Here is a 24,028-nt window from a genome sequence, read left to right as displayed (position 1 = left end):
TCTTATGTGTAAAAAAAAATATTTGTGTGTTATTTTAAATATATTTTTACCAATCATTATGTACATCTCAGGAAAGTTATTGCACGCACAATTAATGTATATAAATGTGAAATTAACTTGTTTATTTGTGTATATGTTCCTTATCTGTGTTATAGGTATAATGCTTAAGTTCAATTCAACTTTATTTCGCCATGTATACAGACTTTAGGAATTTGATTTGGTGTTCTCCATGCATGCTATAGCATCACAAATAGAACAATAAGACAAAACAGAAAAACAATACAAGGACAGATAGTACCAGTATGAGCAAAATAATAAATAAGAATGGAGGTAGTGCAACAGTAGTAATGTTAAATAAAGTTAAAGTGCCATAAAGTTCATGTGTAAGAGCTATTTAGGAGGGCTATTGCTATTCTAATACTGACGTTCTAATTCAAAAGTTCTGATGCAAAAGTTGAAGTCTGAAGTTCTGCTATGAGAAGCTATGAGATGCTATGAGTTTATGATAAAAAAATTCTAATATCTCAGTTTTCTGGTGTAAAACGCAGATACACAGAGGATGACACAGAGAACTATGCAAGATGTGTCCTCCCCCTAAAGTGTTCTGTGCTCCTGTTTACCTGTGGATCACCTGCTTCCCATCCTCTGGAAGTCACTTCATTAGATTCATGGGCATTTTTATAGTTTTCTGTTCTCCCGGGAATAGTAGGATTTGGAACAACGTTTTCCTAACTTTCAGAATGTATGAAACATGCCTATTAAGCTCTGCTTGATTTCCTCAGGAGAGATGCCAGAGATTAAATGACCGACTCTAACCGACAAGTGGCGATGTTGACCCGCAACTGGAGCCGACGGCACAGAGAAGTCACCGGCTGCCAGCGCTTTCTCTCCCACCGTGATTCGTCGTTAAGTAGCTCGCGCCAAGCAACACTTTGTAACCAACGCAGAGCTCCGTACGGAGCACACCGGTATAAAATGCTTCACGGGCTAACGCGTTGCGATGTTATTGAAGTGCAACCAAGTACCACCGAGATATCTCGTCCATGATCTATCGGACCGATGCCACTTCTGTTAACGAGACGCGCACTGCTCCGTTTCAGCGGTTCTGTCCTCGCGCTGCCACCGTAGCGAAACTTAAACGGAATCGATTCTGATGTCACTCGGTTGTCGTGCAACGAGAGTGAAGTTGCGCTTTGCAGTGAAATTAGCAACCGGTGGGGCACTATACGGTACTTCGAGAACAGCCCCGTAATTGCAGCTGTGGTCTGCAACATTAAGTTACGCACGGGACAACAAAGAACTGCTCTCATTAATCTTTTACAGCGCAATGGGGTGAGTGGTCATTGTCAAAATCTGTTATCTATCCCAAGATGGTTCCATGCTAGCAACTGTTGCTATGAAAAAAGAGGCAGAAAGTGAAGGAAAAAAGTTTTGCATTTGCAGACGATGAATGACCTTCGTGTGTATTGTTACCACTTTGTGTTGAAATGAAACGCCCAGACTGGCTTGTTAGCCTATTCAGTTGTGCTACTCTCGTTCTGTCAGACACAAGCTTATTACGAGGCTCTGTAACTCAAAGCTTGACTTGAACGGTTATTTAATTGCGTTTAAATCCTCTTCTTCCACAGAAAAGGTGCCTCTCTTTCCTTGTAAGATGTTTCCCCACCATCGAGAAAGGTACGTGTTTCTCCTCTAGACACGGGTCTCACAACACTGTCATTCAGTGCGTCTGCTTCGGACTAAACAACCTTGTTAGTTTTAGAGGGAAAGTGACATGGTGACAACTCGCTTTGTAACCGCGAGAACTCGGTATGTAACCGTGACAACCAGATATGTGACGGTGACAACTTTTGACAGTTAACAGCTAAACTAATGTGGCACCTTGATCTTTGAATTCTATCATTCTAGCGAGACTAGACTGGACCACTGCCAACAACCCCAAGATCTGGAGAACTCGTTTTAGTTGGTCTGTAAGCTCGGGTTGAGGAATGCTTCGGGAATCACTGTTGGTTTTACATACATGTACCAACACTTACTAATTAGGACGTGTGGACTGGAAGCGCTTTTGGAGCTGTTGTGTGTGCCAATGTATGTAGTTAATGGATGCAGGTTTCAGTGGTCTGTTGTGTTGGCTGTTGAGCTGCAGAACACCTCAGTTGTGTTCTAACAGCTCTGCCTGGACCTCGACACTGTCATGCAGGCAGGAAGGGGGGAGGAGGAGGTTGTGTGAGAAAGAGAGGTTTGGGAGAGAGGTGAGAGAGGAGGGGGAAGAGAGAGAGAGGTGGGTGAAGATGAGTGAGACGGAATGAGACAGAGAGAGAAGAGATGGAGGAGGGGGAGAAGTGAAAGAGAGAGGAGTGTAAAGCGAAGGAGCGACAGGAAAAGGATAATGGAGAGAGAGAACATGAAGTGAAAGGGGGAAGAGTACATGGAAAATGAGACAGAGGAGATGAAGGGAAGAGGAAGAGAGGAAGATATACAACCTGCACATATAGAGACAGTGAGAAATAGATCGTAAAAGAGAGAAAGGAAAAAAATTGAAAGGAAGACAGAATAAGAGAGAGATAGTGAGAGAGGATGTGTGAGAGGAAGAGAGTGTGTGTGTGTGCGAGAGAGAGTGTGTGTGTGTTTGTGCGAGAGAGTAGCCCCTGACAGACCCACCGTGATCCGGTGTCCTGCTTGTCCTGCTCCAGTAGCAGCCCAGTGATTGGTCAGGATGCTCAGGCTGTAAGCCCAGTGATTGGTCAGGATGCTCAGGCTGTAAGCCCAGTGATTGGTCAGGATGCTCAGGCTGTAAGCCCAGTGATTGGTCAGGATGCTCAGGCTGTGTTATTACTGAGGTGATCGGTGGATGTGAATGAGCCAGTTATTGATCCATACGCTTATAGAGTGAGATCTGTATTGATCCATACGCTTATAGAGTGAGATCTGTATTGATCCATACGCTTATAAAGTGATATCTGTATTGATCCATACGCTTATAGAGTAAGATCTGTGTTGATTTCAGTACAGAGGTTTAATCGTTTCACCAAATAATCCGGCCACTACCCCCAGGCCTCCCTACCTATGGCCTGCCAGGCTAGTCCCAGGTTAGTACCAGTCTACAGTCCCAGGCTAGTGCCAGGCTAGTCCCAGGTTAGTACCAGTCTACACTCCCAGGCTAGTCCCAGGTTTGTACAAGGTTTGTACCAGGCTAGCCCCAGGCTACAGTACCAGGCTAGTGCCAGGCTAGACTCAGGTTAGTACCAGTCTAAAGTCCCAGGCTAGTACCAGGTTTGTACCAGGCTAGTCCCAGGCTACAGTACCAGGCTAGTCCCAGTCTACAGTCCCAGGCTAGTACCATACTACAGTCCCAGGTTAGTACCAGGGTAGTGCTAGGCTAGTCCCAGTCTACAGTCCCAGGTTAGTACCAGGGTAGTGCTAGGCTAGTCCCAGTCTACAGTTCCAGGCTAGTTCCAGTCTAGTACCAGGCTAGTGCAAGGCTAGTCCCTAGATCTGGAGACTCGTACTGAACACAGTGCTTGATAAAGAGGTCAGACTGGATACAGATTATACTGCTGTTGCCCTTCATCTCTATCACTGTTCTGTCCCCATTCCACATCCTAAATCATCACCTCTCAAGTGAGATCCATATAAATAGTTGACAGACTATTTACATGTTGTATAGTATGCCTGACAGAGACTCAGCTCTCTTCCTGTCTTGCAATAACATTTGGCATACTTCCTGGTAGAGAATCATACTTCCTGGTAGAGCACCAGACTTCCTGGTAGAGCACCAGACTTCCTGGAGGAGGGAAGGAGAGTTAGGGGGTTTAGGTCAGTCAGCTGCTGCAGCATTCTAGAACACCAGTGGCACTGTTGCTTTGGAATGTTTACCCGTATCCAGGATACCTCACCACAGCAACACTTGCCAGAGCAGAGAGGCTGGAAGCAGGGCAGGCTGGGATGAGTTTGAAAGGTTTTGGTAGACAGACCCATAGATAAAGTCTAGATGTCTTACAGCGGAGTCTAGAACGTCCGCACATGGCGGCCATCTTGCTACAGTCAACTCGCTCACCCATAACATTGTGTTGGTGCTACATGTACTTTTTAAATTACCATAACTTGCTCAATTTTCAACCGATTTTGAAACGGGTTGGTTTGTTATCAATGTCAGAGATGTCGTTATGCCACTGCATAAGCTTGTCTGCTTTTATCTCTCTCCTTCCCTCTTCACTCCTCTCTGCCCTTCTGTCAATCTCCTCTCCTCCTCCAGGGAGCAGCCTGTGTTCAGTGCCAGGGCTCATGTGTTCTCCTCTCCTCCAGGGAGCAGCCTGTGTTCAGTGCCAGGGCTCATGTGTTCTCCTCTCCTCCAGGGAGCAGCCTGTGTTCAGTGCCAGGGCTCATGTGTTCTCCTCTCCTCCAGGGAGCAGCCTGTGTTCAGTGCCAGGGCTCATGTGTTCTCCTCTCCTCCCCAGGAAGCAGCCTGTGTTCAGTGCCAGGGCTCATGTGTTCTCCTCTCCTCCAGGGAGCAGCCTGTGTTCAGTGCCAGGGCTCATGTGTTCTCCTCTCCTCCCCAGGGAGCAGCCTGTGTTCAGTGCCAGGGCTCATGTGTTCTCCTCTCCTCCAGGGAGCAGCCTGTGTTCAGTGCCAGGGCTCATGTGTTCTCCTCTCCTCCTCCAGGGAGCAGCCTGTGTTCAGTGCCAGGGCTCATGTGTTCTCCTCTCCTCTCCCCCAGGGAGCAGCCTGTGTTCAGTGCCAGGGCTCATGTGTTCCAGATCGACCCAGCCACCAAGAGGAACTGGATCCCGGCCAGCAAACATGCCGTCACAGTGTCCTTCTTCTACGACAGCAACCGCAACGTGTACCGCATCATCAGCGTGGGCGGGACTAAGGTCAGGTCACAGCACAGGAAGTGAGATCACAGCAAAGGAAGTAGGGTTACAGCACAGGAAGTGAGGTCAACACAGGAGATCACAGGGAGGAGGCAGGGGCGAGGAGGTGAGGGAAGAGGGATGAGGGGGTAGGGGAGGGAGGAGGGGAGGGAGGGAGGAGGCAGGGGGCGAGGAGGTGAGGGAAGAGGGAAGACGGGAGGGACAAAGGGAGGGGAGTGAGGGGTGGAGGAGCATGGGAGGGGTGGAGAGATGGAGGGAGAGTGGAATCTATCTTATCTCCCAACACCTCCTGTTTGACCCACATGTTGTGTCCCCAGCAGCAGTGTGTCGTCACCAGTGTTATAATCTCTGGGCCGGTGTTACAGCCTCAGACAGGCAGACTCCACCTCTAAGCTGCCGCTGGCCCTGCTAGCGACCACGCGGGAGGACGGGGAGTATTTATAGGTCCTCCCCGCCCGGGGACTGTGAGGAGGGGGGAGGGGAGGTCACATGTTCTTACAGATGTGTGTTTTGCGTGTGTAAATCCATGGGATTGTGCCTGTGCTTAAGTCCCTGATGTAGGATATGATCTAATGATACGTGTGTGAGAACATCTGTTTACATCTGTTACCCTGGCAACACCAACTCATCTCTGACCAGCAGTGTTCTCAGCACAACATCCCTCCAGGGTTCAACTGCTCTCTCTCTCTCTAACACTTTCCCATCTCTCCTCACTCTCACCCACCCTCTCTCTCACACACACTCCCCCTTCTCTCTCCTCACTCTCTCTAACTGTGTTAACATGTTGTGAAAGGTGAGACCTGTATGTACAGAAAACCAAAGCACTTTATATGGTAGCTCTGCACCTTCCTCTGTGTGTGTGTGTGTGTGTGTGTGTGTGTGTGTGTGTGTGTGTGTGTGTGTGTGTGTGTGTGTGTGTGTGTGTGGTGTGGTGTTTTGGGGGGTTCTATGGTTAATTAATAGCACAGGCTGGACCACATGTACTTATGAACAAATCATAGAACTTAAATATTATCAATCTCAAAAATATATAATAATGCCAAGTTACATATAATGTACTCTGTAGTCAGAATGTACTCTCTCTTTCCCTCTCATTCTCTGGGTGGTGTTCCAGGCCATCATCAACTGCACCATCACCCCCAGCATGACCTTCACCAAGACGTCTCAGAAGTTTGGCCAGTGGGCCGACAACCGAGCCAATACCGTGTACGGGCTGGGCTTTGCCACTGAGCAGCAGCTCCAGCAGGTAAGGCATACTGCTCCTCCTCCTCTCCCTCCTCCTCCTCCCCTCCCTCCTCCTCCTCTCCTTCCTCTTCCTCTCCCTCCTCCTCTTCCTCCTCCTGTTCTTCCTCCTGTTCTTCCTCCTATTCCTCCTCCTCTTCCTCCTCCTGTCCCTCCTCCTCCTCCTCTCCCTCCTCCTCTTCTTCCTCCTGTCCCTCCTCTTCCTCCTCCTGTTCTTCCTCCTCTCCCTCCTCCTCCTCCTCTTCCTCCTCTCCCTCCTCCTCTCCCTCCTCTCCTTCCTCCTCTTCCTCTCCCTCCTCCTCTCCCTCCTTCTCCTCCTCTTCCTCCTCTCCCTCCTCCTCTCCCTCCTCTCCTTCCTCCTCCTCCTCTCCGTCCTCCTCTTCCTCTCCCTCCTCCTCCTCCCCACTTCACACCAAGACAGCATCAGACAGGCCTGTCCTCTCTGATACGAGTAGACCTGTTTCTGCTGTAGAAGCTGAATGCTCCTCTTGTCTCCTCAGTTTTCTGATCGTTTCAAAGAAGTGAAGGAGGCCGCCCGCCTGGCCAGGGAAAAGTCTCAGGACAAGATGGAGCTGGCGAACACGGCCCTGACCATCGCTGCCCCGCAGGTCTGTTACTGGCCGACACGGCCCTGACCATCGCTGCCCCGCAGGTCTGTTACTGGCCGACACGGCCCTGACCATCGCTGCCCCGCAGGTCTGTTACCCCCCAACACGGCCCTGACCATCGCTGCCCCGCAGGTCTGTTACCGGCCGACACGGCCCTGACCATCGCTGCCCCGCAGGTCTGTTACCCCCCAACACGGCCCTGACCATCGCTGCCCCGCAGGTCTGTTACTGGCCGACACGGCCCTGACCATCGCTGCCCCGCAGGTCTGTTACCCCCCAACACGGCCCTGACCATCGCTGCCCCGCAGGTCTGTTACCCCCCAACACGGCCCTGACCATCGCTGCCCCGCAGGTCTGTTACCCCCCAACACGGCCCTGACCATCGCTGCCCCGCAGGTCTGTTACCCCCCAACACGGCCCTGACCATCGCTGCCCCGCAGGTCTGTTACCCCCCAACACGGCCCTGACCATCGCTGCCCCGCAGGTCTGTTACTGGCCGACACGGCCCTGACCATCGCTGCCCCGAAGGTCTGTTACCCCCCGTAACCCAACACGGCCCTGACCATCGCTGCCCCGCAGGTCTGTTACCCCCCGTAACCCAACACCGCCCTGACCATCGCTGCCCCGCAGGTCTGTTACCCCCCGTAACCCAACACGGCCCTGACCATCGCTGCCCCGCAGGTCTGTTACCCCCCGTAACCCAACACGGCCCTGACCATCGCTGCCCCGCAGGTCTGTTACTGGCCGACACGGCCCTGACCATCGCTGCCCCGCAGGTCTGTTACTGGCCAACACGGCCCTGACCATCGCTGCCCCGCAGGTCTGTTACCCCCCGTAACCCAACACGGCCCTGACCATCGCTGCCCCGCAGGTCTGTTACCCCCCGTAACCCAACACGGCCCTGACCATCGCTGCCCCGCAGGTCTGTTACTGGCCAACACGGCCCTGACCATCGCTGCCCCGCAGGTCTGTTACCCCCCGTAACCCAACACGGCCCTGACCATCGCTGCCCCGCAGGTCTGTTACCCCCCGTAACCGAACACGGCCCTGACCATCGCTGCCCCGCAGGTCTGTTACCCCCCGTAACCCAACACGGCCCTGACCATCGCTGCCCCGCAGGTCTGTTACTGGCCAACACGGCCCTGACCATCGCTGCCCCGCAGGTCTGTTACTGGCCAACACGGCCCTGACCATCGCTGCCCCGCAGGTCTGTTACCCCCCGTAACCCAACACGGCCCTGACCATCGCTGCCCCGCAGGTCTGTTACCCCCCGTAACCCAACACGGCCCTGACCATCGCTGCCCCGCAGGTCTGTTACCCCCCGTAACCCAACACGGCCCTGACCATCACTGCCCCGCAGGTCTGTTACCCCCCGTAACCCAACACGGCCCTGACCATCGCTGCCCCGCAGGTCTGTTACCCCCCGTAACCCAACACGGCCCTGACCATCGCTGCCCCGCAGGTCTGTTACCCCCCGTAACCCAACACGGCCCTGACCATCGCTGCCCCGCAGGTCTGTTACCCCCCGTAACCCAACACCGCCCTGACCATCGCTGCCCCGCAGGTCTGTTACCCCCCGTAACCCAACACGGCCCTGACCATCGCTGCCCCGCAGGTCTGTTACCCCCCGTAACCCAACACCGCCCTGACCATCGCTGCCCCTCAGGTCTGTTACCCCCCGTAACCCCGCAGGCCTGTTACCCCCCGTAACCCCCCAGGCCTGTTACCCCCCGTAACCCCCCAGGTCTGTTACCCCCCGTAACCCCCCAGGCCTGTTACCCCCCGTAACCCCCCAGGCCTGTTACCCCCCGTAACCCCCCAGGTCTGTTACCCCCCGTAACCCCCCAGGCCTGTTACCCCCCGTAACCCCCCAGGTCTGTTACCCCCCGTAACCCCCCAGGTCTGTTACCCCCCGTAACCCCCCAGGCCTGTTACCCCCGTAACCCCCCAGGCCTGTTACCCCCCGTAACCCCCCAGGCCTGTTACCCCCCGTAACCCCCCAGGCCTGTTACCCCCCGTAACCCCCCAGGTCTGTTACCCCCCGTAACCCCCCAGGCCTGTTACCCCCCGTAACCCCCCAGGTCTGTTACCCCCCGTAACCCCCCAGGCCTGTTACCCCCCGTAACCCCCCAGGCCTGTTACCCCCCGTAACCCCCCAGGCCTGTTACCCCCCGTAACCCAACACGGCCCTGACCATCGCTGCCCCGCAGGTCTGTTACCCCCCGTAACCCAACACCGCCCTGACCATCGCTGCCCCGCAGGTCTGTTACCCCCCGTAACCCCGCAGGCCTGTTACCCCCCGTAACCCCCCAGGCCTGTTACCCCCCGTAACCCCCCAGGTCTGTTACCCCCCGTAACCCCCCAGGCCTGTTACCCCCCGTAACCCCCCAGGCCTGTTACCCCCCGTAACCCCCCAGGCCTGTTACCCCCCGTAATCCCCCAGGCCTCCCCACCTCAGGGAGAGGACGAGGAGAAAGAGGGAGAAGAGGATGAGGGAGAAGAGGAGGAGAGAGTGGAGGAAGAGCTGGGTCATTTGTCTCAGAGGGAAGTGGGAGAGAGGGATAACTAGGACACTGGTAAAATTATCCTGAACAACCTGCAGTGTGCCTAGCTCTCCTCTGTCTCGCCCTCCCTGCAGTGTGCCTAGCTGGAACTCTCTTCTCTCTCCCTTCCCGTCTTCCTCTTTCACTCCCTTTCATCCTCTATCTCTCTCTCTCTCTCTTTCTTTCTCTCTCTACCTGGTCTCTCTCTCATGTCTCGTAGTGAACATGGTTATGTTCATTCGTTCTTTACCATAATCATTGTCATGTTTTAGTTGTTTCCATGTTAAGTTTGTACAATAGTTAGAAATGTGATAATTTTGACCTGCTGTGGTTGTGTTCATCCCTGCTGTCTGATGGAACTCCAGTTCTCTCAGGTGGGTCTGTTTTACGTATATATACACACACACATACATATACACACATACATATACACACACACGTACACGCACACACACAGGACAGTTCCTATTGGCTGTCATGACTGTTCTAATGCTCCTATTGGCTGTCATAACTGTTGTGGTGTTCCTATTGGTCCAGGACCTGTGTGATGAGCTGCAGTCCCCAGTGATGTGTGTGAACGGGCCAGCTGAAGACAAGCTGTACCGCAGCCAGAGCGCTGACATCACCCTGTCCTCAGAGAAGGAACGCATCAAGAAGATGCTCTCAGAAGGGTGACCTGTTCACTCTCACACACACACTCTGAACATCACACACACACACACTGACCATCACACTCAAACACACACTGACTCACTCAAGTGGACTGGATGATTACATGGTGTGATCATGTGACCCACAGCTGTAAACCAAATACCGGAGTTTCAGAACTCAATAATAAAAAAATAAAAAACATTGATATAGATCTATCCCTGCTCCGAATATTAACACCCCAGAACTATTATGCACATCAGGGCTGGTCTGTTCCTCAGGGCTGGTCTGTTCCTCAGGGCTGGTCTGTTCCTCAGGGCTGGTTTGGACCTCCTCAGTCTTTCCCGACAGGAACATGCTTCGTCTCTGACTTGTCATTCCTTCTCTCTAGAATATGATGAACTCAGGATGTAGTCTTCCTCCAGACAGCTCCCCCTCAGCCCCCTCCCCCCCCCCCCGTACCCACGTAACCGTACTCCTGTCCTCTTACCAGGCTACCTGTTTGTTTTGGCCGGTTGCTGTGGTGATGGGTAATGATGGGATCACTCGAGTCTTTGTAAAGATATAATAGAGCAGCAACAAGGGCTCCCAGCATCTTGGAACCAGCACTCTAATGGACCTGCTGTGCCCACACACACACACACCCGTATACTCACACACACACACACACACACCCGTATACTCACACACACACATACACACACCCGTATACTCACACACACACACACACCCGTATACTCACACACACACATACACACACCCGTATACTCACACACACACATACACACACCCGTATACTCACACACACACACACACCCGTATACTCACACACACACACACACCCGTATACTCACACACACACACACACCCGTATACTCACACACACACACACACACACCCGTATACTCACACACACACACACACCCGTATACTCACACACACACACACACACGTATACTCACACACACACACACCCGTATACTCACACACACACCCGTATACTCACACACACACACACACACGTATACTCACACACACACACACACAAGCACCCGTATACTCACACACACAAGCACACGTATACTCACACACACACACACACACACGTATACTCACACACACACACCCGTATACTCACACACACACACCCGTATACTCACACACACACACTCACATTTACACACATATACTCACACACACCCACTCCCTAATGACGCATATGGTCTAAGTGTCATATAGTATTTCTCTGCTTGTCTCTATGGCGACCAGCGCATGATATTCCCCATGGACACCAGCAGTCTATGCTGGTACTATGTGCAGACAGTAGGTGCATGTAGAGATGCTGTTGTTGGTGTGTGTCAAAGGAAATAAGGTTCTATTTGCGACTTGTTCTTAGGTTCTCTGTGTGTGTAGCAGGTAGTCCTGTGTGTGTGTGTGTGTGTGTGTGTGTGTGTGTGTGTGTGTGTGTGTGTGTGTGTGTGTGTGTGTGTGTGTGCGTGCGTGCGTGCGTGCGTGCGTGCGTGCGTGCGTGCGTGCGTGCGTGCGTGCGTGCGTGCGTGCGTGCGTGCGTGCGTGCGTGCGTGCGTGCGTGCGTGCGTGCGTGCGTGCGTGCTTGTTTGGACCTCAAACATGGTGTGTAGTGTGTGCAACATATGTGTGTGTGTGTGTAACGTGTGTGTGTAGCCTCTGCGTGTATAATGTGTGTGTGTATAACGTGTGTGTAATGTGTGTATAACGTGTGTGTGTATAACGTGTTCGTATGTGTGATGTGTGTGTAACCTGTTTATGTATAATGTGTGTGTGTAACCTGTGTGTGTATAACGTGTGTGTGTGTGTGTGTGTGTGTGTGTGCTGCAGGTCGATCTGTGAGATGAACCTGGAGGCGGAGCTGTTCTCCCTGCAGGACAGCAACAGCAAGCTGGTGGCGGCGCTGCATGAGGCCAACGCCAACGTGGAACAGTGGAAGAAACAGCTCACAGCCTACCAGGAGGAGACAGACAGGCTCCGAGACCAGGTAACTTACCAGGAGACAGACCAGGTAACCTACCAGGAGTCAGACCAGTGTGGCTGAGTGTGGCCTGTAGGGATGAGTGTGGCCTGTAGGGATGAGTGTGGCCTGTAGGGATGAGTGTGGCCTGTAGGGATGAGTGTGTCCTGTAGGGATGAGTGTTGCTTGTATTGATGAGTGTGGCCTGTAGGGATGAGTGTGGCCTTTAGGGATGAGTGTGGCCTGTAGGGATGAGTGTGGCCTGTAGGGATGAGTGTGGCCTGTAGGGGTGAGTGTGGCCTGTAGGGGTGAGTGTGGCCTGTAGGGATGAGTGTGGCCTGTAGGGATGAGTGTGGCCTGTAGGGATGAGTGTGGCCTGTAGGGATGAGTGTTGCTTGTATTGATGAGTGTGGCCTGTAGGGATGAGTGTGGCCTTTAGGGATGAGTGTGGCCTGTAGGGATGAGTGTGGCCTGTAGGGATGAGTGTGGCCTGTAGGGATGAGTGTGGCCTGTAGGGGTGAGTGTGGCCTGTAGGGATGAGTGTGGCCTGTAGGGATGAGTGTGGCCTGTAGGGATGAGTGTGTCCTGTAGGGATGAGTGTGGCCTGTAGGGGTGAGTGTGGCCTGTAGGGATGAGTGTGGCCTGTAGGGGTGAGTGTGGCCTGTAGGGATGAGTGTGGCCTGTAGTGGTGAGTGTGGCCTGTAGGGATGAGTGTGGCCTGTAGGGATGAGTGTGGCCTGTAGGGATGAGTGTGGCCTGTAGGGATGAGTGTGTCCTGTAGGGATGAGTGTGGCCTGTAGGGATGAGTGTGGCCTGTAGTGGTGAGTGTGGCCTGTAGGGGTGAGTGTGGCCTGTAGGGATGAGTGTGGCCTGTAGGGATGAGTGTGGCCTGTAGGGATGAGTGTGGCCTGTAGGGATGAGTGTGGCCTGTAGGGATGAGTGTGGCCTGTAGGGATGAGTGTTGCTTGTATTGATGAGTGTGGCCTGTAGGGATGAGTGTGGCCTTTAGGGATGAGTGTGGCCTGTAGGGATGAGTGTGTCCTGTAGGGATGAGTGTGGCCTGTAGGGATGAGTGTGGCCTGTATGGGTGAGTGTGGCCTGTAGTCTGACCTCTAACCCTGCTGGAGCTGGGGAAGACGTCCAGACAACCATCTGAACATCATCCAGACAACATGCTGGACAATATGGGGTCTCTTCTCAGACACATTAATCCCAGACAGGGATTATAATCATCCAGAATTTCCCTTGAAGATGTGTCTGCAGACTAGGATTATATTTAACCTGAGGATGGTGTAGCGCTGGCCCCAGCCCCCTGCTGCCCGTGTGGAGGACAAGCCTTACCCTCACGTGGATCTAGGATGAGTGGATTAGAGCATTGTGCCTTTAATGATGTAGCTACAAGTCATAGATGATAATATATATGATCATAATAACGTCAACAGCACCATACAGGGGTGGAGTTGAACCTGCAACCTTCTAATCTTCTAATCTTTACCACTATAGACAGTCTGTATAACTGCCTGGTTTAAACTGCATCTTTGTGTTATTGTGTAACTAAACTCAGTTCCACTTCAGTCTGTTTAGTTCCTTCTTCCGACACATCCTGTCTTCTGTGGCAAATCTCTATTCACTTCATCTTTTAAAAGACTGCCAATTCCTTTATTGTTCTCTCCCAGCTGTTAGGGTTCCCAGCGCAATACAAACCTGTGGATCCTTTCCTGAACAGGCATGAGCTGTGAAACTAATCAAACACTCTCTAATACGTGCTATTGATCAGGCTAGCCGACTCAAGTCTTCTAAAACATCCACTGATGTTAAACATGATACATAATCAAATACTATTCCTCCCTATCTTCATCTTCCCCCTCCTCTTCTCCTCCTATCCTCTCCTCCCTCTCCTCTCCGCCTCTCTCTTCTTCTCCTCCTCTCGGAAGCAGGCGACCAGGTGGCTGAAAATGGTTCAGCTCTCCAGAGGGGCGAGAGAGAGGGAGAGTCGGGGAGGGCGAGAGAGAGAGATAGAGAGAGTATAGAGAAAGGGAGAGTAAGACAGAGAGAGGGAGGGGTTTGTAGGACAGCAATATCCTACTTTCACTGCCCCAGTTTGGAGAAATGAAGAATCACCAGAGGGAACTGGCAGCCCCCCCCCTTGCCCCTCGCCAACAAGCACGGTTAAAAATACCATCGTCCCGCTCTGCGAGGCTCCTGGACCTTCTAGAGGTGTCCTTCTAGCTAGAATCTGTACTAGCTGGGCTCTGTACTAGCTAGACTCTGTACTAGCTGCACTCTGTACCGTCTGGACTCTGTACTAGTTGGATTCTGTACTAGCTGGGCTCTACTATCTGCACTCTGTACTAGTTTGACTGTACTAGCTGGACTCTGTACTATCTGGACTCTGTACTAGCTGGACTCTGTTCTAGCTGGACTGTAATAGCTGGGCTCTGTACTAGCTGGGCTCTGTACTAGCTGGACTCTGTACTAGTTGGGCTCTGTACTAGTTGGGCTCTGTACTGGCTGGACTCTGTACTAGCTGGGCTCTGTACTAGCTGGGCTCTGTACTAGCTGGACTCTGTACTAGCTGGACTCTGTACTAGCTGGGCTCTGTACTTGCTGGACTCTGTACTAGTTGGGCTCTGTACTAGCTGGACTCTGTACTAGCTGGGCTCTGTAATAGCTGGGCTCTGTACTAGCTGGACTGTGTACTAGCTGGACTGTGTACTAGTTGGATTCTGTACTAGCTGGGCTCTACTATCTGGACTGGACTGCTGGACCTGGGCTAGACTGGACTGGACTGCTGGACTGGGCTGCTGGACTGGGCTGCTGGACTGGACTGCTGGACCTGGGCTAGGTTGGACTGGACTGGGCTGCTGGACCTGGGCTAGACTGGACTGGACTGCTGGACTGGACTGCTGGACTGGGCTGCTGGACTGGACTGCTGGACCTGGGCTAGGTTGGACTGGACTGGGCTGCTGGACTGGGCTAGACTGGACTGCTGGACTGGACTGCTGGACCTGGGCTAGGCTGGACTGGGCTGCTGGACCTGGGCTAGACTGGACTGGACTGCTGGATCTGGGCTAGGCTGGACTGGACTGCTGGACCTGGGCTAGACTGGACTGGGCTGCTGGACCTGGGCTAGACTGGACTGGACTGCTGGACCTGGGCTATGCTGGACTGGGCTGCTGGACCTGGGCTAGGCTGGACTGGACTGCTGGACCTGGGCTAGGCTGGACTGGACTGCTGGACCTGGGCTATGCTGGACTGGGCTGCTGGACCTGGGCTAGGCTGGACTGGGCTGCTGGACCTGGGCTAGGCTGGGCTTGGTTTCTAACATAGCTCTGTGTGTGTGTGTCCAGGTGGCTGACCTTGAGGCCCATGGAGGCCAGGGTCCCAGCGACATGCTGAAGGACGAGCTGACTCAGTCTCTGGAGGAGCTGGAGGCCCTGCTGAAGGCCAAGGACGAGGTGGGCTCACCTGAACACCACTACACTCACCTGACCTGCACCTGAACAGCACTACACACACCTGACCTGCACCTGAACAGCACTACACACACCTGACCTGCACCTGAACAGCACTACACACACCTAACCTGCACCTGAACAGCACTACACTCACCTGACCTGCACCTGAACAGCACTACATACACCTGACCTGCACCTGAACAGCACTACACACACCTGACCTGCACCTGAACAGCACTACACTCACCTGGTCAGCACCTGAACAGCACTACACTCACCTGGTCAGCACCTGAACAGCACTACACTCACCTGGTCAGCACCTGAACAGCACTACACTCACCTGGTCAGCACCTGAACAGCACTACACTCACCTGGTCAGCACCTGAACAGCACTACACTCACCTGGTCAGCACCTGAACAGCACTACACTCACCTGGTCAGCACCTGAACAGCACTACACTCACCTGGTCAGCACCTGAACAGCACTACACTCACCTGGTCAGCACCTGAACAGCACTACACTCACCTGGTCAGCACCTGAACAGCACTACACTCACCTGGTCAGCACCTGAACAGCACTACACTCACCTGGTCAGCACCTGAACAGCACTCTCTCGCAGGATCTCCACCCTCACGCATCCAGCATCATCAGCGTCCATCTGTGTGTTAACTCTCTTGACCTCCTCGCTCCCTCCACAGGAGATCCACAGTGTATTAACCCTCCTGACCTCCTCCTCCACAGGAGATCCACATCCTGCAGAGCCAGAAAGCTGAGTACCAGGAGATGGAGCATGACAGGGAGGAGGCCACCCATAGACTACAGGTACCTTGGATACCAGTCTACTGCATGTACATCCCATAATAACCAGAGTGCTGCATCCCATAATAACCATAATGTTGCACTGCAGGAGCTGCAGATGCGCAGCGTGGAGCTGGAACGGAGGGTGCAAGGCTCAGAGCACAGTCTGGCTGCCTCCCTGGAGGAGCGCGACCGCCTGGAGGGGGATCTGCAGAGGGCTGTGGACATCCTGGACCTGAAGATCTACGACCTCAACGACCTGCGCCAGAGCTTGGCCAAACTGCTCGACAAATAGACAGAGAGGGGGAGAGGCGGGGAGGAGGGGAGAGGATGAGTCTGATGTTTGTTCTCCTCTGTACACAAGTCCATCATTTCATAGGACAGATGAGAAGGGTGGAGATGGGTGAGGGAGAGAGATATACCTGAGGTTCTCCCCTGATTGTCCGCTGGTCTGATGTTGCGTGGCGCTGGCTCTTTTAAATTAGGCTTGTTAAGTTTAGGTTGTTAGCTAGCGTAGGAATCCTGTATATCTGACGTTGTTGTGCTACACAGCCTCCTCTACTTGGCTTACCCAATGCAGTTAAGTGTCTAGGCAACAAACCAGGGGCCAATAAGCAGGGGGTCACACGTGCTTGGTGGGGCAGAGATCATACTTCTGAGAGGAACTTATAAAACCTTGTAAGGTTACGAGTAAGGGGTCCTGTTCCACCTTGTTCTGAGGAGAACCTGAGCCTGGACCTGCTGATGTCTGAAGAACCCTTTAGAACATGAGCTCTGAAATCCCCAGCGACCACCCCAGCGACCACGCCAGCGGAACCTATTTAGCGCTCTGCTGTTCTGTCATCTGGTTGTTGTTGGGGCGTTTTCCCTGTGTCCTCACTGCTGCAGCAGGGGAACCACTAGTCAAGTTCTAATTTCACCCGATGCCATTGTTACATAATTTGTGGGCGGTCTATTGGTTTAGGTTCTAATTGCATGAGATTGCGGCTGGGACTTAAGCTAATCACGTATTTATTGTACGCGTTGAAGGGCAATGACCTTGACATGACTCAGTTCTGACCTTGAGATAAGGAACCCCAAGCCTCGGTATTCTCAGAAGTATTCCAATGATTCTGCAAGTTTAGTGTAATTAAAAAACACAATCCAAGTTTGTTGTCAAATTTAAGATGCAAGAAAATGTTGATGTATAGGTGAGGTATGACAGCATGTTGAGATGCATCCTGCAGCATTTATGCATGAGAACCCAAGCATCAGTGCAAGCTAACCCAAGCACCAGTGCAAGCTAACCCAAGCATCAGTGCAAGCTAACCCAAGCATCAGTGCAAGCTAACCCAAGCATCAGTGCAAGCTAACCCAAGCATCAGTGCAAGCTAACCCAAGCATCAGTGCAAGCTAACCCAAGCACCAGTGCAAGCTAACCCAAGCATCAGTGCAAGCTAACCCAAGCATCAGTGCAAGCTAACCCAAGCATCAGTGCAAGCTAACCCAAGCATCAGTGCAAGCTAACCCAAGCATCAGTGCAAGCTAACCCAAGCATCAGTGCAAGCTAACCCAAGCATCAGTGCAAGCTAACCCAAGCATCAGTGCAAGCTAACCCAAGCATCAGTGCAAGCTAACCCAAGCATCAGTGCAAGCTAACCCAAGCATCAGTGCAAGCTAACCCAAGCATCAGTGCAAGCTAACCCAAGCATCAGTGCAGGCTAACCCAAGCATCAGTGCAGGCTAACCCAAGCATCAGTGCAAGCTAACCCAAGCATCAGTGCAAGCTAACCCAAGCATCAGTGCAAGCTAATGTACACCAAAGACCACCAGTGTAGAGAAGACTGTAGCCTATGGCAACACTACATCAAGGCAACATTAACCATCATGTATCTACATAGCAATCCCTACAGTAACAACATTGTAGTTGCATAGGAACTGCTATGGAATTGATGATATATCAATATTGGGATGATATAGTGTTAGAGGTATAAGTTATTAGAAAGTGTAAGAAGGTTAATGGTGTAATCTTGATGTAATGTGCTGTCTGAAACTGTCCAGTTTATCTGACTGTATATTCATATTAGTTTAAGATAGTTACTGTACCAACAGGATGTTTAAGTAAGCTCCTATAGCTGAATAAGATAGTTAAGGTTTAGAACAGTTAAGTACTTTCACTTGCAATTTCATTGTTCAATCCTATGAATAAGAACATTAGGAAAAGTTTGCCAAAAAGTACGGTAGTTAACACTGTTCAGATGCACTCACCATGTGAAGAAGAGTGTGTATGTGTGGATAACCATGTCTGCTGTCTTTAAAGCCTTATTTTGAAACAAAGCTTACAGGAATGTGTAATGAATCCAGATAATAAAATAAGTGCTAGTGTTGGCCGTGCTTGGAGTATTTTCTTGTGCTTGTATGAACACCAGCTTTCTTCATGACCAGAAAAGGAACAGACTCAAACGTAAACAGGAAAACATCAAATTGACAATATCAGTCTGCTGAACATGGCGGATTGCTGCTTCCAAGAGATGAAAACCATGACAACCAAACAGTGTTCCTTTTTTATTTTATTGCAGCAAAGGAGGGTGGATGGAAACACAGACATGCCCGGAGTGGGACCAGCCTGGGAGTCCAATGCCCAAGTACAGATATTCATGTTTAAAAAGACTTGTAAAAGGCCTAACTACACTTTTGCAGTGTAAATAACACAATAACAATGTAACAGCAGTGTAACAACGGTGTAATCTCATTGTAATGATAGTGTAACATAATAAAAGTGTAATAACATAATAACAGCGTAATAGCAGTGTAGCTACAGTGTAACAACAGTGTAATAATAATAACAGTGTAATAATTGTGTGGAAAGTGTAATAACACAATAAGTGTACTTAAGTACCCATTTTCAGTACTCTTTCCACCACTGCAGTGTAATAATGTAATAACAGTATAATAACAGTGTAATAACAACATAAGTGTAATAGCAACATAATAACGACATAATAACAGTGTAATAGCAACATAATAACATAATAACAGTGTAAAAAGTCCTAACAGCATAATAACAGTGTAATAACAGTGTAGCAACAGTATAACAACAGATATAAAGGTGTAGAAACTGTGTAAAACTCATGTTTAAACAATTTACATGTTTAAAAAGACTACAAAGTCTTTAGATAAAAGCGTCTGCTAAATGAATAAATGTACAAAGACTACAGACTACAGTGTAGTCTTTTTCACTCAAGTTAAAAGTAAAGAAGTATGGGCTCTGACAAATATTTAAGTAAAAAGTAGCCATTACAACTATCTCGTTGTTTATGACCATTGACCTATGCACCTTTTGCTCTTACTTGTAAATCGTTTTGGATAAAAGCGTCCGGTAAATTAGTAAATGTACTACCTGTTTTGGTCACGCTTAGGGTTGTCAACTTTGTCACTATGAAATATGGGACAAAAGGTCGCCTGCTGCAGAAGTGTGATCAGCACTGCTGTCATTAAAGCAACGAATGTCTATGACTTGACCGATATGAGAGTTAGGAGGAAGATATACACGCATTATATTCGCACACGCACAAACTGTATATAACAAGACCAAAAAATTAAAAGTCAATCGTCCCTGGGTGGGCTTGAACCACCAACCTTTCGGTTAACAGCCGAACGCGCTAACCAATTGCGCCACAGAGACGAGTGGCACCAAAAATATCTTACACTTCAATCTAACAATTGTTAAAAAAGCCACTACTATCGATGTTTTACATCTGTGAATCACTAAACGTTGCCTCAAGCAGTGTACGCAATATTGTGTGAGCCTACCTTTATGTCAAATTTCCGACATTCGACAGCGACTCCTTTCAATACTGGTGTAATGTCTCCCCCTAGTGGGGACTTTACGCTTTACGCAATGCAATAAATTATGATTTGTAGAAATAGGCCTACATCAAACTAATCATAAGTTAATTAGGCCTATTTTCCTTTTACAATTGCGTGTTAGTGTCGAAGCAATTTACGTTCAAGATAGGCTAATCGTCTTGAAATGTAGGCCTATTAGCCAATGTTTTGTTATGACTGCGCGAGCAGTTATGGATTTTAAATTTAGTGAGAGGAGAACAGAGAAACCTGAGTAGATTAAAGCAGAGTAGAGTATAATAGAGTAAAGTAGAGTATAGTAGTTTTTTACCCATTGAAACTTTTAACTTATTTTCCCAAAAAAATAAATAAAGCTTTCTTCTTTATCCTAACCTTTTTTCACATTATTTTTTTTTACCTTTAGAAACGTTTTTTTCTCTCACACACACAGTGAAAGGAGATGAGCCTAAAACAGTAGATTAAAGCAGAGCACAATAGAGTATAGTAGTCCTCATCCAGTAAATGTTTTTGTTGTTAAAATGTTGCGTCACGTGGGGTGATGACGGTCACGTGGCCTCTGATCCAGCTATTGCTAAACAGCTGTGCAGTGATGTTGGTAGAGCTAGCTTTCTCAGTGTAACAACAGGGGTTGGTAGCTAGGTAGCTTTCGGTGCTGTGATTGCACACACAACGCACCTTACTAAACATACACAAATGTATATTAACCAGTTTGTTCGACATCAAACGATGGAGCGGATACCAGACTTGTACCGTACTATTATATCAAGCACTATTTTTTGCTGAGTTTTCAATGTCATCTGTAGCTAGCTAGCTAAAGTAGCTAGCATCTGCTAGTAAGGCCGCGGCCAGCGGAGGGAGACGGGTAAGATCACAGATTCAGATAGTTGTGATAGTGTAGTTGTTGATAAAAACATATAATATGGCTAGGTTAGCCAGACAGTTATCTCGAGGGTTGTCTTAGTAACATACCAGGGTGTTTAAGTAGACAGCTCGACGTGAGCTGCAGAATCTATGTAAATGATGATTATGATTCTGAAATGTTCACTGTCGCGTATGAGATTTTAGCTAGCTACTATAGCTAGCGTTATTTATTGGTGCATTAAACTGTAGCAAGCGTTCTGACGAGCTTGGTGCGTGGTTTGTTTCGATTTCGCTTTGCATTGACCTAGCCAACGCGCTCAACATGGAAGACCAACCCGAGCTATACTTGTTTTCCAAGTGCAACTGTGTGTTCATGTCTTCAGTATTGTCAGGTCTGTGTCATAGTACAGGCTGTAGAATAATCTACCCCCCCCCTGTTGTCTGACCACGCCAGCCAGCTTGCTGTAGTCGAGGCAGGCAGTCGTGTCTGGCGGCTCCGGTTGGCTTGTCGCCTGGTCGGTCACTCGGTTCTACCCTCGGTAGAGCCATGTCGTCGTCCAGTTGCTGCCACTTGCCCGGTTCGCTGTGTGACGACTCCGCCACCGCGGAGCTGCCCAAGGATACGCACGAGACCCAGTCCGGACAGGCTCAGTACGTTGCCAAGGTGACGGCCAAAGATGGCCGACCTCTGTCCACCGTTGTCAAGTCAGTCGGTTCTCAGAGGTAAGTTGAGTCCAGTTGTTGGAGTTGTGAGTAGGATAGGCTCCAGAATTAATCGGATGGGGGGGGGGGCAATTGGTTTCCATAAGGGGGCAATTTGTATATAGCTCTCTTATAGAAGCTTTACGCCAAAATAATAGGGGTGGGTGGGGGGACGGGGTGGAACAGCATTCCATTTGGGGGGGCATTGCCCATCAATCCCCCTTGGAGCCGACCCTGGTTGTGAGTAAAGGGATGTTACACCAACATGTAGAAAGTTGTTTATGATCATGTTAAGTCATTCTCTAACCTGCCCTGTGGCCTCTTCTGCCTTCTTGTTTTTCTGTTTGGTTTCCCTCCTGTTCTCCATCATGTCTCCTTTCCTGTGTCCTGTCCCATGTGTGGTGTCCCATGTGTGGTGTCCCATGTGTGGTGTCCCATGTGTGGTGTCCCATGTGTCCTGTCCCATGTGTGGTGTCCCATGTGTGGTGTCCCATGTGTGGTGTCCCATGTGTGGTGTCCCATGTGTGGTGTCCCATGTGTGGTGTCCCATGTGTGGTGTCCCATGTGTCCTGTCCCATGTGTGGTGTCCCATGTGTCCTGTGCAGTAACGAGGGCATGTGTCGTATCTGCCATGAGGGTGCTGGGGGCGAGACCCTGCTGACCCCCTGCAGCTGCAGCGGCACGCTGGGAAAGGTGCACCGCAGCTGCCTGGAGAAGTGGCTCTCCTCCTCCAACACCAGCTACTGTGAGCTCTGCCACACCGAGTTCACCATCGAGCGCAGGCCTCAGCCCCTCACACAGGTAACTATCTCACACAGGTAACTACCTCACTACCTCTCACATGTAACTACCTCACACAGGTAACACTACCTCACACAGGTAACTACCTCACTACCTGACACAGGTAACTACCTCACTACCTTACATGTAACTACCTCACACAGGTAACACTACCTCACACAGGTAACTACCTCACAAAGGTAACACTACCTCACACAGGTAGTACTACCTCACACAGGTAACATTACCTCACTACCTCACACAGGTAACACTACCTCACACAGGTAACTACCTCACACAGATAACACTACCTCACACAGATAACACTACCTTACACAGGTAACTACCTCACAAAGGTAACACTACGTCATTACCTCACACAGGTAACACTACCTCACACAGGTAGCACTACCTCACACAGGTAACACTACCTCACTACCTCACACAGGTAACTACCTCACTACCTCACACAGGTAACACTGCCTCACAAATCAAACACAGGAAACATCTAAGTGCTGGTAAGTGATGTTGCTCCTCCCTCCCAGTGGCTGAGAGACCCGGGCCCCCGCAGTGAGAAGCGGACGCTGCTGTGTGACATGGCCTGCTTCCTGCTCATCACGCCGCTGGCCGCCATCTCAGGCTGGCTGTGCCTGCGGGGCGCCCAGGACCACCTGCAGCTCCGGAGCAGGCTGGAGGCCCTGGGCCTCATCGCCCTCACCATCGCCCTGTTCACCATCTACATCCTTTGGACCCTGGTACTCTCTCTCTCACACACACCCACACACCAGTTGGGTAAGTCAGACACTTACATACCTGTATGTACCTCCCCAGGTGTCGTTCAGGTACCACTGTCAGCTCTACTCCGAGTGGCGGAGGACCAATCAGCAGGTGCGTCTGCTGGTGCCTGACATGAAGGGCGGACGCACCACGCAACATTCCGTCCCCGCCAAGTCCACCAAGAAAACCACAGACGAGACCATCGTATGAGCCTGGCGCCGGGGCCCCTTACTGGGGGTGGGGCCCGTTGCAAATGGGTGGGTCCCGTTGCAAAGGGGTGGGGCCAATTGTCGGGGGCGGGGCCCGTTGTCGTGGGTGGAGCCTGTTTCCACGGGTGGAGCCTGTTTCCATGGGTGGAGCCTGTTGCCTGGGGCAGGGACTGTTGCCAGGGGCCGTGCCTGGTACTCTGTATCATAATAAATGTATCATAATAATAATAGTAATTCAGATATTATTAAGGACTGGAACTCGTGCACTTACGGAGCGCTGTGGGAACTTTCCTGTCTGACCTGAAGACCCCGCTTAGCCCTCCATGTCCTCACCTGTGTGAGACCGCAGCCATAACAACCATGGCTGTAAGATGATGAACACTAGAGACTGACTTCCACCTGAAGACTCATGTAGCAGGATGTAACTGATGCAGCATGTATATCTAACTCCCTCTCTATCCTCTTCTTTCCATCCTCCCCTCTTTATCTACTCTATCCTCTCCTCTTCCTCCTCATCTTTCCTCCTCCTCCTCCTCCTCTCAAAAAAGGTGGGGAGAGGGAGGTGGGGAGAGGGAGAGAGATAGGGAGGGGATAGGGCTAGCAGTGTCAGTGTGGATTGTTGTCTTCCTGTAACACCTTGCTGTGCAATAAAGAATAAGGGAATCTAGACTGCTGTGGACTGTCTGTCTGTTCT

The 24,028-nt window shown here is 50.9% G+C and overlaps 2 protein-coding genes and 1 non-coding gene across 3 annotated transcripts; 2 read left to right on the top strand and 1 right to left on the bottom strand.

Moving 5' to 3' along the window:
• Positions 1-904: 904 nt before the first annotated feature.
• Positions 905-18,524, top strand: LOC134037098 (homer protein homolog 3-like). Its single transcript, XM_062482415.1, has 10 exons — positions 905-1,332; positions 1,629-1,677; positions 4,718-4,874; positions 5,989-6,120; positions 6,617-6,724; positions 9,805-9,938; positions 11,773-11,929; positions 15,253-15,360; positions 16,103-16,183; positions 16,269-18,524. Exons 2-10 carry the CDS (start codon positions 1,655-1,657, stop codon positions 16,452-16,454), a joined length of 1,086 nt encoding a protein of 361 aa, XP_062338399.1. The 5' UTR covers positions 905-1,332; positions 1,629-1,654; the 3' UTR covers positions 16,455-18,524.
• A 1,225-nt stretch (positions 18,525-19,749) lies between these two features.
• trnan-guu (transfer RNA asparagine (anticodon GUU)) lies at positions 19,750-19,823 on the bottom strand. The gene has a single exon. It is a non-coding gene; the product is annotated as a tRNA-Asn (tRNA).
• A 752-nt stretch (positions 19,824-20,575) lies between these two features.
• Positions 20,576-23,971, top strand: LOC134036740 (E3 ubiquitin-protein ligase MARCHF2-like). Its single transcript, XM_062481812.1, has 5 exons — positions 20,576-20,867; positions 21,321-21,589; positions 22,174-22,369; positions 22,894-23,103; positions 23,180-23,971. Exons 2-5 carry the CDS (start codon positions 21,414-21,416, stop codon positions 23,333-23,335), a joined length of 738 nt encoding a protein of 245 aa, XP_062337796.1. The 5' UTR covers positions 20,576-20,867; positions 21,321-21,413; the 3' UTR covers positions 23,336-23,971.
• The last annotated feature ends 57 nt before the right edge of the window (positions 23,972-24,028 follow it).

Source organism: Osmerus eperlanus, chromosome 16 (assembly GCF_963692335.1).
Source record: "Osmerus eperlanus chromosome 16, fOsmEpe2.1, whole genome shotgun sequence".
Taxonomy (NCBI): domain Eukaryota; kingdom Metazoa; phylum Chordata; class Actinopteri; order Osmeriformes; family Osmeridae; genus Osmerus; species Osmerus eperlanus.
The sequence above is the reverse complement of the archived record's forward strand: the minus strand, read 5'-3'. Positions and strand labels throughout refer to the sequence as shown.